This window comes from Branchiostoma lanceolatum, chromosome 10 (genome assembly GCF_035083965.1).
Source record: "Branchiostoma lanceolatum isolate klBraLanc5 chromosome 10, klBraLanc5.hap2, whole genome shotgun sequence".
NCBI lineage: Eukaryota > Metazoa > Chordata > Leptocardii > Amphioxiformes > Branchiostomatidae > Branchiostoma > Branchiostoma lanceolatum.
Window position 1 is genome coordinate 14,751,218 of NC_089731.1, and position 18,256 is coordinate 14,769,473.

At 40.4% G+C, this 18,256-nt stretch overlaps 1 protein-coding gene across 1 annotated transcript; it reads right to left on the reverse strand.

The window, feature by feature from the left end:
- Positions 1 to 7,383: 7,383 nt before the first annotated feature.
- LOC136442994 (uncharacterized) lies at positions 7,384 to 15,964 on the reverse strand. The gene is made up of 10 exons (XM_066440038.1): positions 15,766 to 15,964; positions 14,731 to 14,916; positions 14,087 to 14,168; positions 13,287 to 13,364; positions 12,019 to 12,222; positions 11,259 to 11,352; positions 10,574 to 10,660; positions 9,748 to 9,825; positions 8,467 to 8,766; positions 7,384 to 7,766 (listed from the first exon to the last, which is right to left on the reverse strand). The coding sequence occupies exons 1-10, from the start codon at positions 15,962 to 15,964 to the stop codon at positions 7,407 to 7,409; spliced, it is 1,668 nt and encodes a 555-aa protein (XP_066296135.1). The 3' UTR covers positions 7,384 to 7,406.
- Positions 15,965 to 18,256: the final 2,292 nt, after the last annotated feature.

The window sequence follows — 18,256 nt, forward strand, 5'->3', positions numbered from 1 at the left end:
AAAAATGGACGATAATTGCTTGTACATAGAGTGTTGCTGTATTTATCTATGGTAGGACTGCTTTCTCGTCTTGCTTTTTTTTAGTGTCAGTGTATTCTTATCACTCCAGATACACATGAAAATTATAGAAAACCAAGTTATTGTTACCTTTTATCATTTTAGAATCAGGGTACTACCCAATAAAGATATCAAACATATTGTCCTCTCAAAAATTTCATGTCTGTAAAGAAAAAAATATTTTACACCTAAGTGATTTAAATGTATGTATGTGAAAGTATGCTGTGTTATTCTTTTGACAATCATAATGCAGTGTTTCTATTTTCAAATTTTGTACACAATTACGAAATTAAGCAGTTAGGAGGACAGTTGATTCTAGTTTTTTGGGTATTGCTCTGATATGAATTTAGTATTCAGTATTTGTTACAGTGTTATTGTTTTTAGGAAAGACAGAAATGTTTTACATAGACATCTTATGTGCTGTATTTGTTATTTTTTTTGCAGTTTTTAGTATGATACAAATGTTTACAAGAACAGTACAGGAGAATTTGAAGAAATTTAGTTTTGTTTTATCATAACAGGTTTCTGGAAAAGTCTCTTTTATTTTGGTTTTATTCACACTTATCCTCTGTTATTTTAGATAACCCTTTTGACGAAAGGTAAGAAAAATAACAAAGTAAAAAAGGAGTGGTTATTTGGCTTACCGGTTTGAAAAATTGTGTTCTCCATCTGATCATTAAGGCTTTATATTTATTATTTTTTCAAAACGCCTCTGTAAGTGTAAACATTTAGCTCTAATGTTTTTATTTATGAAAGTCGATTGATATTGTTGTTATTTCTCAAAAGAGATTTGTTGTTCATTGCTGAATAATTTGAAATATGATGCAAAACTATCTTTAAAACACAGCAGACATACAGACACACAGAAGTCCAATAACAATGTGATTCACTCCCTTGGCTGAAGTAAATGAAGCAAAAAAGGGAAGTACAATTTCAGGCAAATGGTGGATTCTTTCAATAGGTTGCTGTTGTGAACATTGTGATTTTATTTTAAACTGAGCAATGTCCAAAATAGGAGTATCAAAAAACTGTTTTAACATTTAGATTTAATGAAACAAGACTATTGTTACATTTTTGTGAATATCTTTTGGAAGTGATTGAATATCATGTCATTTTGTGATAGTATAGTTGTCAAATAGAAGACAATAGACTCAACAGTGGATCAAAATGTTAAAAGGACTATGTCAAGACAGCCGAGAGATTCTATCTGTACAGGGCTATTTTCAACCACATATCTCTCTCTAGAGCATATAGTACAGTCATATCACTCACTACAACCTTTTTGGGATCTCTTAAGATTTGAATGTGCAAAATGTAGTTTTTAGAATGTTCACAATAAAGTTAGAGAATGTTATAATTAGTTTAACCTTCTCTCTGCTGTGGGTGTGTCTATGCACCTAGCATTGTATTTGTTGCAGCAGAAATCAGCAGAGAGGGGGTTAAGAAACCTTTTGCATCTAGTTGTGCTCCAGACAAACGTTTTTAAGCCCCTGTCGCACAGTCAGCAAGCTTCGGCCATAATTGTTGGTCACCAAATTTTACAAACGCCACTGAGACAGGAGCATATTTTTTACCTAAAAAACTACCTTGGGGCTCAGGGACTTGCAAACATTGACCAATCTCTAAAAATTTCATGATGATTGAGAGAACACTAGGCACATTACAGCCAAAAATGTCATTTAAAGCTCGCCTATTCCTTGGTTGATTGATTTTTGTACTGTGTGACAGGGGCATTCGGAGATGTCCAGGTAATGTTACGGTACCAACTGTGTGGGTGCCCAGGGGGGTTGTAGTCCCGGCCGTAGTACCCCCCAGTGTCCCCCCCCCCAGTGGCCCGAAGCCACAGATTTATCCCGATGGACTGCCGGGTACTCCCAGTGTTAGAACAATAAGCTCACAGCATCTATTTGTTGCCGGGTCCCATGTTTATTTTAAGTCCGAGTTAAAATGATTCCGGGGCCCGGCAGCCACAGGGTGTTCCATGGCGGCACGTGGGGGTCTATGCCTGAAAGTGCAAAAAACAACCCGTCAACTTTTTCCAATTTGGGTCTAAGCATAACTTTGTTGCCGACTGTTGCTATGGCAATCAGGATCATGTGACCTGTATGTTTGTAAGTGTTACCTTGGTCCTGTAAGGTGCTCTATGGTCAGAGATTTGATTATTGGGAATTTATGATTGGGCTTCACAAATTCTATGTCTTATATATTGTTTACAAAGGAAACCAGTAGAGTCCTCAGAAAAAACAAACATTTTACTCAAGGACCAGATCTGTATATTGGTTTTGTGATAAATTTTAAAAATGTCAAATTGAATATATCTGCCAGAAGAAAAAGAAGCTGTTAAATATTGGTGCAACCTTTTTTAGTCTTTCCTACATGTAGAAAATCAACCAAAAGCTGTTTGTTGTGCTTTCACGATTGTGTACTCTTGAGAAGTGATTTTGCAGTCCAAAAAATTCTACATTCACCAATTGAATTCTTAAGTTTAGTGATATTGTTGTGTCCAGGACAGAAAATGTATATGTATAAGGATATGTGATCACAGGATTCTGGTTACTATATTTTCTAGTACAGGTATATGTAGCATTGTAGCATACAAACACAACATGGGGACATCTAGAATGTGTAGGACGTTTTTAATTTAAGTAATTTCTTGCCAGATATGTAATGATTATAGTACTAGTGCTTAGGCAATTCATTTCTGCTTCTCAAAAAATGTTTATGTATTCAACTTTGTTGCAGTTGTATCATATGATAACAAGTAACTTTTTGTTGTCCTATGTACATGTAAAGTGGCATATGAGATTCCTTTGATACAAAACGAGACTACTGTGTTGTGTTATTGAGTGAGTGGCATCGTATGAATGAAGGCCAGTGTACAGAAAGAGTGGAAGTGTCAATGAAATTAATGGACAGGCATTTAGCACCAGGGACAGGTTTGTTAAATCAAATGTAAAAGGTATTCATCACAAGAGCAAGTGGTGTTGGTACGAAAATATTCAGCACCAGGGACAGGGATGCCTGTGCAAAAGTATACAGGGTCAGGGGTGTCAGTTTGAAAGTATTTAAAACCAGGGACAGTGATGTTAGTGTGAAAGTGTTCAGCACCAAGCACAGGGGCGTTCGTGTGAAAGTGTCTAGAACCAAGTACTGGGATGTCAATGTAAAAGTATTCAGGGGCAGGGATGTTGCTGTTAGAACTTTTCAGCAGCAGGGATGTTAATTTGAAAGTATTCAGCACCAAGGACAGGGATGTTAGTGTGAAAGTATTCAGCACCAAGGACAGGGATGTCAGTGTGAAAGTATCAAGTGTCAAGGATGCCAGTGTGAAAGTATTCAGCACCAAGTACAGGGATGTCAATGTAGAAGTATTTGGGTCAGGGATGTTGCTGTTAAAAACTTTCAGCAACAGTGATGTTAGTGTGAAAGTCTTCAGCACCAAGGACAGGGATGTTAGTGTGAAAGTATTCAGCACCAAGGACAGGGATGTCAATGTAGAAGTATTTGGATCAGGGATGTTGCTGTTAAAAACTTTCAGCAACAGTGATGTTAGTGTGAAAGTATTCAGCACCAAGGACAGGGATGTCAGAGTAAAAGTATTAAGGGACAGGGATGTTGCTGTTAAATTTATTTTAAGCAACACAGATGTTAGTTTGAAAGTATTCAGCACCAAGGACAGGTATGTCAGTGTGAAAGTATTCAGCACCAAGGACATGGATGTTAGTGTAAAAGTGTTCAGGGACAGGGATGTTGCTGTTAAAATTTTTCAGCACCAGAAACGTTAGTTTGAAAGTATTCAGCACCGAGGACAGGGACGTCTGTGAAAGTGTTCAGCACCAAGGACAGGGATGTCAGTGTGAAAGTATTCAGGGGCATGGATGTTGCTGTTAGAACTTTTCAGCACCAGGGATGTTAGTGTGAAAGTATTCAGCACCAAGGACTGGGATGCCAGTGTGAAAGTATTCAGGGATGTCAGTGTGAAAGTGTTCAGCACCAAGGACAGGAACATTAGTGTGAAAGTATTCAGGGGCAGGGATGTTGCTGTTAAACATTTTCAGCACCAGAAACGTTAGCTTGAAAGTATTCAGCACCAAGGACAGGGATGTTAGTGCGAAAGTGTTCAGCACCAAGGACAGGGATGTTAGTGCGAAAGTATTCAGGGACAGGTATATTAGTGTGAAAGTATTCAGGGACAGGAATGCCAGTGTAAAATTTTTTAGCTACAAGGACAGGGGTGTTAGTGTAAAAGTATTCAGGGTCAGGGATGTTGTTGTTAGAAATTTTCGGCACCAGAGACCTTAGTTTGAAAGTATTCAGCACCAAGGGCAGGGATGTTAGTGTGAAAGTATTCAGGGGCAGGGATGTTGCTGTTAGAGCTTTTCAGCACCATGGATGTTAGTTTGAAAGTGTCCAGCACCAAGGACAGGTATGTTAGTGTGAAAGTATTCACCACCAAGGACAGGTTTGTTAGTGTGAAAGTATTCAGGGACAGGGATGTTGCTGTTAGAGCTTTTCAGCACCATGGATGTTAGTTTGAAAGTGTCCAGCACCAAGGACAGGTATGTTAGTGTGAAAGTATTCACCACCAAGGACAGGTATGTTAGTGTGAAAGTATTCACCACCAAGGACAGGTATGTTAGTGTGAAAGTATTCACCACCAAGGACAGGTATGTTAGTGTGAAAGTATTCACCACCAAGGACAGGTATGTTAGTGTGAAAGTATTCACCACCAAGGACAGGTATGTTAGTGTGAAAGTATTCACCACCAAGGACAGGTATGTTAGTGTGAAAGTATTCACCACCAAGGACAGGTATGTTAGTGTGAAAGTATTCACCACCAAGGACAGGTATGTTAGTGTGAAAGTATTCACCACCAAGGACAGGTATGTTAGTGTGAAAGTATTCACCACCAAGAACAGGTATGTTCGTGTGAAAGTATTCACCACCAAGGACAGGTATGTTAGTGTGAAAGTATTCACCACCAAGGACAGGTATGTTAGTGTGAAAGTATTCACCACCAAGGACAGGTATGTTAGTGTGAAAGTATTCACCACCAAGGACAGGTATGTTAGTGTGAAAGTATTCACCACCAAGGACAGGTATGTTCGTGTGAAAGTATTCACCACCAAGGACAGGTATGTTAGTGTGAAAGTATTCACCACCAAGGACAGGTATGTAAAGTATTCACCACCAAGGACAGGTATGTAAAGTATTCACCACCAAGGACAGGTATGTTAGTGTGAAAGTGTTCAGCACCAAGGACAGGGGTGTTAGTGTGAAAGTTTTCAGGAACAGGGATGCCAGTCTGAAAGTATTAAGGGTCAGGGATGTTTCTGTTAAAGTTTTTAGCACCACAGATGTTAGTTTGAAAGTATTCAGCACTAAAGGACAGGGTTGTTAGTGTGAAAGTGTTCAGGGGCAGGGATGTTGCTGTTAGAACTTTTCAACACCAGGGATGTTAGTTTGAAAGTGTCCAGCACCAAGGACTGGGATACCAATGTAAAATTTTTAGGGTCAGGGACATTGCTGTTAAAAAAATTCAGCACCATGGATGTTAGTGTGACCGTATTCAGCACCAAGGACAGGGATGTTAGTATCAAAGAATTAAGGGATATGGATGGTATTAAGAATATCTAAGTACTAGACTGGGATGTTCATATGAAAGTATTCAGGGATAAGTCAGTAAATACATCATAGAAAAAAACCCCACTGAGGACTGTTTCTGACATTTATTGACACCTGTAGATGGAACATGTACATCAAATCTCTACAGCTGTAAACATCATCATAAGACAATACACAGGTATATACATATGATATGTACATTGTTGTAAAAATAGTTGCTGTGCTGACTAAATAGAATTCGAATATACTGTCTTCAATTGACAAAACACTCTGTAAGGCACTAGGGTGCATATAAAGTAAAGCACATCTTGGGAGTGCAGAGTGCATGTGAGCACCACATATATATTCTTGTGGGCCTGCTTACTTGTGTTTACCAGAAAGTGCAAAATGGAGCGAAATGGAACGAACTAAAACATAATATGTAACATTATGAAATGAACTTCCAGTAGATAGCGAAATATAAGGAACGTTGTAACATTCGCAGTAGGCTGGAACAGGAAGCATCTTAAATACAGAAGTGAGTGGTAAATGAATAATATAACGTGTTTTATTTCTTTGATCTATTTGATAATATTAAATACAACGGCGGATCTCTTTGCACATGGCGCCCCCATTTTCAGGGAAAAATCTAGCCACACAAACGTGGCAAAAACGTTGTATTTGATATTGTCAAATAGATTCAATATTGTTTTAGTTTGTTCCATCTCGTTCCATTTCGTTCCATTTCACACTTTCTGGGGACCGCTGTAAGGCACACTGTACCTTTCACACTTAATATATGCAATATACCATCTCGGATAAAACCTTTTACTACAGAGTTACATTTATTGGCATACATTTGTTGCATGTAGCCAAAGAGTAGGAAGGCACTTCTTCCCCAAAATACTATTTTTGGTCCAAACGAATTTCCTAACAAAGCGTTAACAATCATAACAAACAGAAACAAGTTTTGTACAGAACATAACATGTAACCAAAGGGTTGAAGGACATTTCTTCCCCAAAAGGCTATTTTTGGTCCAAACAAATTTCCTGACAAGGGGTAGACAATTATAGCAAATATGTACATAACACTGACTGCAGTTATAGCACCCCTGATAGCTATATTCTGACAACAGAATTCTTGCTGTAATTATACTATTGATCAACAGAACTATTGGAATATTTACAGGGTGACAAAATGCCTGTCCTGTTGAAAAAACACAATCAACAAAGGTAACAAAATAGAATTTATTTTTATGGTGCAAGTTTGTACATGTACATGTAGATATGCATAGTTGGACTTCTTCTCTTGCTGCTATGTCCAAGTTTTGAATATCAACTGAAGTTATTGCTTTACATGATAGACTACTGTAAATGCAGAAATGTTTGCGGGCATTAATTTTGCGGTAGAGAGTGTTCGCTGTAGTTTTGAGTTCGCCTTTGAAACAATAGTAGCGCTACAGTCACACTGTGGAACAGCTTTTTGAGGAGGTTTTAAGTTTGCGTTAAAGAGTTTACCGCAAAAACCACAAACATAAAACCACCACGAACATTTCTGCATTTACAGTATCTGATGAGAATTTTACATACCATGGTAGTGCAGGCATAGGACATTAGCTTTGAAAGATGCCATTAAGAAGTCAAAGGCCTGTTTCCTAATTTTCATTGACTTCAGCGTCATAGCAAGAAGGTGATAGAATGATGAAATGTTCAATCACAGCAAAGAGCATTTCCTGTTGCTATGGCTACCTTCTCCCCATGGCTGCTGCAATTCTTTTCCGGCTGGCGTTCATACTACTGCCCTTCCCTCTTTCCCCTGTTGGCTTCGCTCCTTCAAAACTCACGCTAACGTTACTAGAAGACGACCTGACACCGCCTTTCCCACTCCCCGCACTACCGTTCGAAGAGAAACTGTTTGTACTGCTCCGTAGGGAAGTCTCTGAACGACTTTTCTGTCCGGAAGGCGGGCGTGGCACAGCGTTGGGCGGAAAGCCAGCGGGCGGACGCTGGAAGGCGAGAAGCTGCTCACGTGCCTCGCTCAGCGCTTCCGTCAACTCAAACCTCTCCTCGCACTCTCTCCTTACCGTCTCTTGTAGGAAGGTAATCTGGGGATTGAGAATACTTTCTCAGTTAAGTCTTCAACAACATGGGACCAGGACACAATACCTTCCCAAGAAAGTAAAGAATGCTGAATGGCTTTTAAAACACAAAAGAAAGGCTTTACATATCTATCTGACAAATCATGAGCAAAGAACACTAAAACAAGAATTTAACTTCCGAAAATAATTTCATCAGGTTGGTAGAACATAGGATATTGGAGATTCTTTTAACACAACCAGTAAATTTCACCTGCTTACGTTTCGGTGTCTGTCAGACATACAAGCTTAGCCACGTTTGGGATTGTGTTCTCGCCGAAAAGGCGCCACCTACATCGGCTACTTATAGCAACGAGAAGCAGTAATCCAGTCAGAAGCTCTGAAGAGGGTGTCTGACAGACACCGAAACGTCTGCAGGTGAGACTTACTGGTTGTGTAAAAAGAAACTCCAATATCCAAGACTTTAACTGTGTTGGTAGAAGTCATTCTGAATCAAAGTTGAACTGAAATTGCCTACACTGAGTCACGTGTTCTATCTGCATAACGTGACGTCACAGAAGCAGTGGATTCCTCATTCCTTGACAAAGACTGGAGCTGATCAGTCAAAAAGTTGGGTAAGTCCAATTATTGTGTTGGCAATTCGATTTCATCTTTAATTCAAATAGAATATCACATTGAGATAAAAGGTCATAAGAATTACACTCCTGACCTCTTCAGTAGTTTGGGTGTTCTTTTCTTCCAACTCCTTATTTTCCTCCTTCAGTGCTGCTAACTCCTCTTCCTTCTCTCTCATCAACTCCTTCATTCCTTGCAGTTCCTCATCATTGTCTCCCTCTGCCTTACTGAGCCGGGACTGCAGGTCAGAGGTCAGCCGCTTCAAGCTGCTTACTTCCTGTTTGAGGGCTGCTTCCTGTCTCTCCGCCTGACCTCTGACCTCGTTAAGTTGTCTCTCCAAGTTAGTCATGGAGGCCCGCTGCTCGCTGGTGAGCCTGCTAGCCTGGGTTTTCAGCTGAAATGTGAAAGGTCAATATTAGTCTAATAGCAACAACTGCTTTTGACACTTAGTGCAGCTTTTGCTTGTAGATTTTAAGACATCACACATCCCCCATGGTTGTATTGAAAGTACTGTAAATTCATTTACTTTTGTAGTGGTTTTTTTTCGTGGTTGGAGGAAAAGGGAGGGTTTTGCGTTGTTTCAAATTTGTGGTTGAAACAATTCTCTGTTTTGTAGAACAGTAGTCATACATTGGACACTCATATTGGTGGTGTCATGAATTTGCAGTGGAGGGGTCAGCATGAAAAAAGACAGTTTCCAAGATTTACAGTATGCTATGTTTAATCAAGCAGGTTCTCCTTGGTTTGATTGATGCCATCTTAATACACGCAATACTATGTAAGAGCCCAATGATTATAAATTAGGGTTTCGTATTTCAGTCTCACTTAGACTAGCCAGGGCCCAAACTTGCTGGTTGCCATACTACATACTGAACACTACTAGACACCTTTTGCAAGGTTATTTTCAAGTATACGGTACTTGATCAGCTGGTGAGTTGGCTGAATGATCACCTAAACTTATTGATACTGTCATCAACATTCATGAAGCAAAAGTAATAAAACAACTACTAGCTCTTCCAATTATCAGTTATGCCTGTCACACAGCAGGAATAATTGGATCAGCTGACAAGTCTGCGAGCTCTAAATAACATTTTTGGCAGTAATACACCTGGTGTTTTCTTGATCATTACACGATTGTTAGAGATCAGCCTATAATTGCTCACAGATCCCTGTCCCCGTCCAATATGGTGGAGTAGATTTTCAGGTGAAAAATATACTGGAGTGTCGTTGATGAAGGTTAGACATCCAGGTAATAAGATACATCAAAAATAGTTACTCAAGCAACTGGATAAAATACTGGAGTGTCTGACAATTCTTGAATTCGGTGACCTTCTGGCAATCAACGAGTGTGACAGGGGCATTATCTCCGTCCTACCTTGTCGTGCAAGTCATCCTTCTCCTTGATGTATCTCTCAATCATCTCCTGGTGTTTCTGTCTCTCAATCTCAACATCCTGCCAAACACAGAGTAATAGCATTAATTAAAGGTTTCTATAAGACATTTAAAAGTTTCTTATTACTTCTTGAATCAAATACAAAATGTATCAGCTCATACTACATACTATCTCACTAAATGCAAAAACAAGATACATAAAATTTTCATTTAATTTTTACGGTCACCCCGTAACAAGATCGAAGGCCACTTCAAGGTTACGGGTTATATGTATAGAACTGAGATACGGTAGCATCTTTTCTCCCTGAGTCAGACAAGCTCATTCACTCACTAAGAGTGAGGACTGACTGACCTAATAGGAGAAGCAGGGGTTATGCTTAGGTCCCAATTGGAAAAAAGGGCTCCGTCAGGTTGTTGACGGTCTTTTTTTGTTGTTGCGCGTTCCGGTGTGGCCCCCACGTGGCCCCCTGGGACACCCTGCGGCTGCTGGGCTATTTTGGGGCTCGGCCAGGACCCTAATCATTTTAACTCAGAATTAAAATCAATGCGGGACCCGGTAACACATAGATGCCATCAGCTAATTGTGCAGTCCACCGGGACAAATTTACGGCCTTGGGGCGCGGTCGGGACTAGATCCCCTGCGGGCACTAGTGCAATTGTGACCTAAGCATTACGAAGGATGCTCTGGGAATTCACTTATTTTAGACTGGAATGGTTTTTTGATCCACTCACACCAGGAAGGACCACTACAGAAATCTATGACATAACCTGGTCTACACCTACTTTGACAAACTGCGAGTAGCACTTACCATTCTGTAAGACTCCTTGAGTCTGAACTCCAAATCCTCCAGCTGTCTGGTGCAGTTTTCTCTCTCCTGTCTTAGGATATCCTCCATCTAATAACAAGACGAGAATGTTACAAAGACAAGTTAAATTTTCACCATGCAATTTGACAACAGATGCAAAGGACCCACATTTCAGACCACATGTAGAGTATGTCTTTATAACGGCTGCGTACCTAAACGTAACATCAGGTACAGGTACAGGTACTGGTACAGAAGTTTAGGTTCCCGACCTGTACTTGTACCTGAACAATTTGACAAATTAACATTTGTTCTTCTGAAGGCCCAGAGTGGGAGACAACTGAACTCCCCGCCTGAACGATATTAGTTACGCTGTCCGGTGTCATTTTTGTCATGTATGGTGTCGCATGAGGCCCTGAGGTTTAATAGGGGATCAAAATTAAATTAAAGATGGCTCTAATTCTCATTTTACGTCTTTTCCAGTGCTAAATTTTATGTTTTTGTGGTAGGATTTATGCATCTTCAGTAACAAATAAGTATAGACTTGGTGTGCCGTAAATTTATATCGGTACAGTATCAATACTACATGATCTGGCATTTTGGACCTGTACCGAATCAATTTTCACGAGTGCAGTACCAGTACCAGTACACAGTACTGGTACGCAGTCCTAGTCCTTGCATTCCCACGTACCTTGCCAGGCCACTGCTCCGCCTCCTGTAGTTTTTTCCTGAAGCTGTCCCTGAGCTGGTCGATCCTGTTCTGATGGGACACGACCATCAGTTCCCTGCAGGAAGCAACAGGTAACAGTGAGGAAATCAGCATTCCAAGTGATTTTCTTATGTTATAACACATACTATAAATGCAGAAATGTTCGAGGTGGTTTTATGTTTGCAGTTTCCACTGCAAAAAGCTGTTCCATTGTGTGACTGTAGCACTACTATGGTTTCAAACGCAAACTCAAAACCACCGCAAACACTCAAATTTTTCCCTATTGCGAAATTTAATCCCCGCAAACATTTCTGCACTTGCAGTACTGCTTAGTCTTGTAGTGGTTGCAAGTGCTCCTACTTTGTATCATTTTGCTGCGAGAAACAAACTGAGATATCATATGGGATAGAGTGCAAGTTTTAAATATGGACACACAAAATGTCATGTAAACATGAGATATTATGGGATATCTTGAGATTTTGTACAAGTGCAAGGTTTAAAAAAGGACAAATAGTCATGTACAATGTATCATTTGAACATCTGTGCACTTTTGACCTATCAACTATAACCTATGACCCCTGACCTTTCATCCTTGAGCATTTTCAGCTCCTCCTTTGCCTTCATCAGTGCAGACTTTGGCGCAAGTGTAATTTTTGCTTGAACATATACAATATCATGTACAACATATCACTTGAACATCTGTGAACTTTTGACCTGTCAACTATAACCTATGACCTCTGACCTTTCATCCTTGAGCATTTTCAGATCCTCCTGTGCCTTCATGAGTGCAGACTTGATTTCCTGCGCCTCCCCGAGGGACATGGAAGCCTTGCGCTTGAACTCCTGCTCCATGTTGGACTGGTCCTGTAGTTGTTTCCTTAGACCCTGGCAATCCTGGTTCAGTTGGGCTATGTAGACCTCACACTGCTTCAGCTCTCTCTGCAGTCTGTAACACAAGAACATTTCAATCATATTAAATTACACAAGTACTGTAAATGCAAAAATGTTTGCGGTGGTTTTATTTTCGTGGTTTTTGCGGTGACTGTTTCACCGCGAACTTAAAACCACCGCGAACATTTGTGTCCAGTACTGTAGCGGTTTGTAACTAAAGCACTGCCGCAATCTTAAAACCACCGGGAACACTCCATTTTCGCCTTAGCGCGAAATAAAAAACACGCGAACTTCAATTTTACAGTATCCTAGGTCACAGACTTCTACTGTGTATTGAAAGAAGGTTGGAACCACTACAGTGAGAAAACTTATACACTAACACTCTGTCCTTGGTGCTGAATACTCTGTCACCCTGCTTTCTTGTACCAGCAAAAAGAGATAAGAGCCAAGACAAGCAAGGATGGAACAGACTACAACTGTTATAAGAAAGATAAATTGCTAGTATATGGTGTAGTGCATTCTTAAGCTTTCTCTGCAGTCTGCAACAGGTAAGGTAAAGGTTAAGAAGTCCCATAGCTTTTTTGACGCAGAAGGGGCAGTGGGTTCTTATCTATTGTGTCTGGGACATGGTATTGGAAGAGCCCAACCCTCTCCTTCCAACGCCTTTTACCTCCCAAACACAAGTTTTTTATTGGGTGGAGTGAGAAAAGTCGTGTTAAGTGCCTTTCCCAAGGGCATAATCTTGCTGGCATGTCAGGGGATTAGAACCCAGGACTTCTGGGTTCTGGGCCACAAACTCTAACTGTTATGCCAACACACATCTGCAATATTTCAATCATACTACACAGATGGTATCACTTCAGACATTGTGTTAGTGAGAACACTTACACACTAACACCCTGTCCTTGGTGCTGAATACATTGTCACTAACATGAGCCCAACATCAGAAATAAAGACTTGGTCTCTGTTACCCCCACTTTCTTAAACTTATACCACCAAATAGAGAAGATATACAGAGCCAAGACAAGAAAGGATAGAACAGACTAATGTTATAAGAAGGAATCAATTAGTAATATAAGATGTAATGAATACTAACATGGATGTGGTGAATGTACGTACCTTGAGACATTGTCATCTGCAATCTGGTCCCTCTTCCTGAGCTGTGTGTTGAGAGTCTCCACCTCCTGATTCTTACTTCTACAGAAACAAAACATTCAGGAATATGATAATTTCAGGATGAGGAGAGATCTACTTGTGCCATCTTTCGATCGTTCAGTTGAATAAAATTACCCAGCTGCTGCTGCCGCATGCCTGCAAAGAAGGTGCGCTACGCTGAAGGGCAGTTATACAGCACATCATCAGAGCGTAAGCGTTTAAGGTCGTTTTTGCGTATCAAAGATTGATATCTCGTATATAGGTTCATTTTGTTGTGTCCAAAGAATATTGCAACATTGCATCGGCTGTTACTCTGATGCAACGTTGACCAAAGTCAGAGAGAACAGAAGAGAATCGGCAGCTATAATAGGTCTAAATTATCATATGCACATTACGTCCTGCCGACGTGCTCAGTTATACTGGCTTTTTTTATACAGATACAAATAGATACAGATCTTGGTAATGAACAAGCTCTGCGGTGGAATATCAAAATTCAAGGTCTGAAAAAAAGAATCTTTTCCTTTGACATTGTAACTGTTTCTGGGACTACCTTAATGTGCTGGTATGGTCAGAATAATCGGCTCTATTTTTTTCAATCACACATAAAATAACAATTGTTTACAATGTTGAACATTACCCTATAAAATTTTTCTGCCTCGTCAATAAGGATTACTTTGTAATCCACTGTGACGCAAAATAAAGACATTTAATTACTGGAGTTTCCCTGCACCAAATTGAAGACACAAAATGTCTGACAAACTTACCTGACCAACTCCTTGTACTGAGCCAGCTCTGCAGTGATAGTTCTTGTTTTTGCTTCTATATTGTCTTGCTGGTTCTTCATTGCTGAAAGAAGTTAAAACAGATTTAGTATCAACAGATTGGGAAGGGAAACCTGAACATTGTCAAAGCAATTCAAGTATGAACAAAATTGAACTCAACCATGCAACAGTCTCTTATTCCTGTTCTGTTTCATACTGATGGCACAGTTTTATGCAAAACAGTTTACTTTTGGAGGACAGTAATTCTTGTTTCTTAATCACTGTAACTTTATGTTCACTGTTTTCACTGTCACCTCTGTACCGTGGACTTATCATCACTGTGAAAAAACCTGTTGTTATTATCTATGATTCCTTCACACATCCGTTCTATAAATCACTTGGCGCCACCATGAAGTTAGTTCAATGAAAATATCCATTTTCCTTACACCGTGAAATTTTGCTACCATGAAAATAAAGTGAATTACAGTAATACAATGTACATTGAAAATCTATTATCAAAAAACAGTGGAAGGGAGTTTCAGAAATAGTTTCTGACTGCCACCCATCCGAAGGAATTAAATAGCATAGAAAGAAAAAAACGTAGGCATACACTACAACAGTTACTCCTTCCTTCTGTTTCTTCCTACCTTCATGTTCCCTCTGCAGTTCACAGAACTTCCCCTGGAGGTCCTTACTGAGCTGTTCTGCCCCTTGTAGCCTGCCCACCTCCCCCTGGGCCTTCTGCAGCTCCTGTGTTAGTCTGGACAGCTCAGCTGACTCAGATGACTTCTGATTGGTCAGGTCTTCAATCTGTTGTTTAAGGTTCTCCATTTCTACAATAAAGAGAAAATGAAGTATGTACATGAAATTTAAACCATGTAATATAATTTGGAGTGTGTAGTTTCTCTCTTAGGTCAACAAGACATAACAGACAAATTTGAAGCACACAAACTGGTCTTGTTGTAGGGGGGATTTTGCTCACAAACTGTCTATGTCATCGTGCACTTTCATATAAAATAGAACGCGTTCGAACGGCATTCCCCAAACCCGGAGGAAGCAGGTGTTGGATTACAATCTGACTGATTTACGACAGATAAGTACAAATATAAGCTGTTTTTGTCAGTATTTTACGCAAGTGAGGAAGTGGAATAGCCACCAACATTGTATAGCGCTATCTGGAAACGTTTGATGGTGTGTGAGCGGACGCTGAGCGGCTCGCGGGAAGTGAATACCCGCGAGATGCCGGGCCCTGTGACATTGGTCGGAGTTCGGGGAAAGTCGTTTGAATGCGTTCTATTCTTTACGGATGTACACGATGATATAGAGACTTTGTGAGCAAAATCCCCCCTATAATGAAACAAGTTTGTGTGGTTCAAATTCGTCTATCAGTTCAATATCAGTGCAAATGTACAAGAAGAAATGATGAGAGCATCCCAAAATGTTATTAGGGCCAATAGTATTGTAGTCCCATTTCATTGTTTGACAACATAGAACACATCTGAAATTGTCTTCACTTGATTAACAAATCTATTCAGAGTTTTGGTATAAAACCTGGTTCTGCCAGATCTTTCCTTAGTCACTGACGAAAGATAGCGGATGCTGTCTGAAACATGTGACTGTTTCACAATTTTATCTAGTTGCTTGAGTAACTATTTTTGGCATAACAAAGAACACAGCCTCACCTTGCATCTCTACAATGCCCATATTAGTGAGAAGGTTGGTCAGCTGTGTTGTCGTGTCTTGAACGACCTTGTCCCGCTGGTGTACAAACGTCTGTATGTTCTGTAGACACGTTCTCTGGTTCCGCACAGAAGACAGGAGGTCGGGTAACCTGGTACGGAGCTCTCCGCTCTCATTTCTAGGAGAAGGAAGCAAAATCATTCCTGTAATGCCCTTTATCTTCACGGTAGCAAAACTTCACGGTGTAAGGAAAATGGACATTTTCAATGAACTTTAACTTCACGGTGGCGGCAACTGATCTTCAGAACGGATGTGTGAAGGTTCATAAATAATAACAACAGGTTTTTTCACGGTGATGATAAGTTCACGGTACAGAGGTGACCGTGAAAACAGTGAACATAAAGTTACAGTGAAAGACACAAGAATTACAGTATTCAACTGCATGCATCCAAAAAAGTTCTTTCTAGTCCTTATACTTTTCAGGAATTCAAAGTAAACTGTACAAGTGACAACCTCTACATAAGGACCACCAGGCCAATGTGACCACTTTTGAGGGGTTCCTTAGATAATTTTTCCCATTGTGATCCTGTCAAAAGTGACCACCTGTTCACATAGACCAGATTCTATCAGTACTCTGGGTGGTCTTCTTTGGCAGGTTTGACTGTATGAAGTTATTAGTATGTCAAGCAAATGTTTTTGCACTGATCATCTAGAGTAAGACTGACAGATTACCTACCAAATGTTGTCTGTTTTTCACCTACTGTAAATGCATTTAAGTTTGCGTGGTTCTCATTTCATGGCAAGGAGAAAATGGAGTGTTCGCCATGGTTTTAAGTTCGAGTTTAAGACAATAGTAGACAAGGGGCAATAAATGTTCACGCTGGTTTTAAGTTCCCGGCAAAGAGCTTACCGCAAAAACTGCGAATATAAAACCACCGCAAACATTTCTGCATTTACAGTACAGTCAAACCTGCCTAGGCGACCACCTTTTCAACGCGACCACCTGGCCATGGCGACCGCTTTTTCTCGGTCCCGAAGATTTTCCCCATAGGCACAAGCATTAAGCGGCCTGCCCAAGGCGACCACCCGTCCAACGCGACCGCCACGAATTGGGACCGCACAGAGCACAATCGCTGCTAATGGCGAACATGTTTTTCCGGCGTGTGGTGACATCTCCGTTTGCTGTTGGATTTCGCGGAAATGTTTTTAAGACCTTGACGGACAAAAATATATCAAAAGCATTGATTCCTCCATGAAGTGTTTTAATGAAACGTTCCCACTATAAACATTGTAAATGCAAAGGATTGTGAATACTTAGATATCGATGTTGTTGTGCCCATCGTAATCTTATAGTTTACCGCAAGCTCGGTTCGGTTTGAACTCAATTTTCAAAACAATCACGTAGTGCATGGCGTCAAAACGTCAGATTTCACAGAAATTACTATCCATTCCTTGTATTTTCAACAAAAATGTGTCTCTGTCTTACCAAATTCCGCCGGAAAATGACTCCGCGGTGGAGGGCATAACGTTGGCCGAGACATGTTGTTTCTTGGTCCGCGACGCCATCTTTGTTTCAGCGCGGCATAACGCTGACTTTTCTAAAACACGACGCTTCTGTGTATGAATATTTAGAATACTCTCATTATTGGTGAAAATTAATATTCTTATATTCTTGTTATTTCCATGACTCTCACAAACCTTTATTGGGCGCTGCTTGCTTGTAATCGCCGACGCTGTGCGTTCTGCTCCACTGTTATCTTTTGATGCGGTCGCGTGCTCGGCGGCGGTATCACAACTTTCCGTTTTCATCCTTGAGTTGTCAGATCGAAAACTTTTTGCCGCTTTAATCCAGCGGTCGGTGCCCAAAAGAAGGCTGGGGTCAGCAGGTGTTTTCTAGGGATTTGTCTCAGGCCTTAAAACCTAGATTTTATATGCGTTTGTGTGTGTGTACTCTTACTTTAACGAAACGTGTGAATGCGGGAGGGCGCTGCAAGGTCATCGAGGCAGACATTGTTTTTAGTCAAAATTATGACGAACATTTGTTCACGATGTAACGGTATACAAATATTACAACGATAACGGAAAATGTAATTTCTGTAGGATCTTTCTGTTAATGAGAATTGAACCTGGTGGGGGTCATGCTGTCTAAAATCACATAATTTTCCATCCATCTACGTGGTACACTGTATTTGAACACCTCGAGCTGGAGACATATTGTGAATGGAATCCTCTTCATGGCGACCACCTGTCCATCGCGACCGTTTTTGCTCGGTCCCCCGGGTGGTCGCCTTGGGCAGGTTTTCAAGACTGTACTTTCTACATCTTTTTTTCGAGAAAAGGTCTGAGAAACATTATTTATTAAATTGGCGTTACAACAAGAAAAAAGAGAAATGAGAAGTGAAGACTAACCGGAGTTTCTCTACCAGTGTGGCCTGCTCTGACGCCTTTTCCTCATTCTGTGTGCTCTGTTCTCTCAGTCTGTCCAGCTCAGCG

Bases quoted from the DNA above. Each gene is read 5' to 3' on its own strand.
- LOC136442994 (XM_066440038.1), bottom strand. From the start codon at position 15,964: ATGATTTTGCTTCCTTCTCCTAGAAATGAGAGCGGAGAGCTCCGTACC. The intron at 14,917-15,765 runs GTGAGGCTGTGT...TCTTTATTGTAG, and splicing joins GGGCATTGTAGAGATGCAAG to AAATGGAGAACCTTAAACAA. The intron at 9,826-10,573 runs GTAAGTGCTACT...TGTGTTTGGCAG, and splicing joins TCAAGGAGTCTTACAGAATG to GATGTTGAGATTGAGAGACA.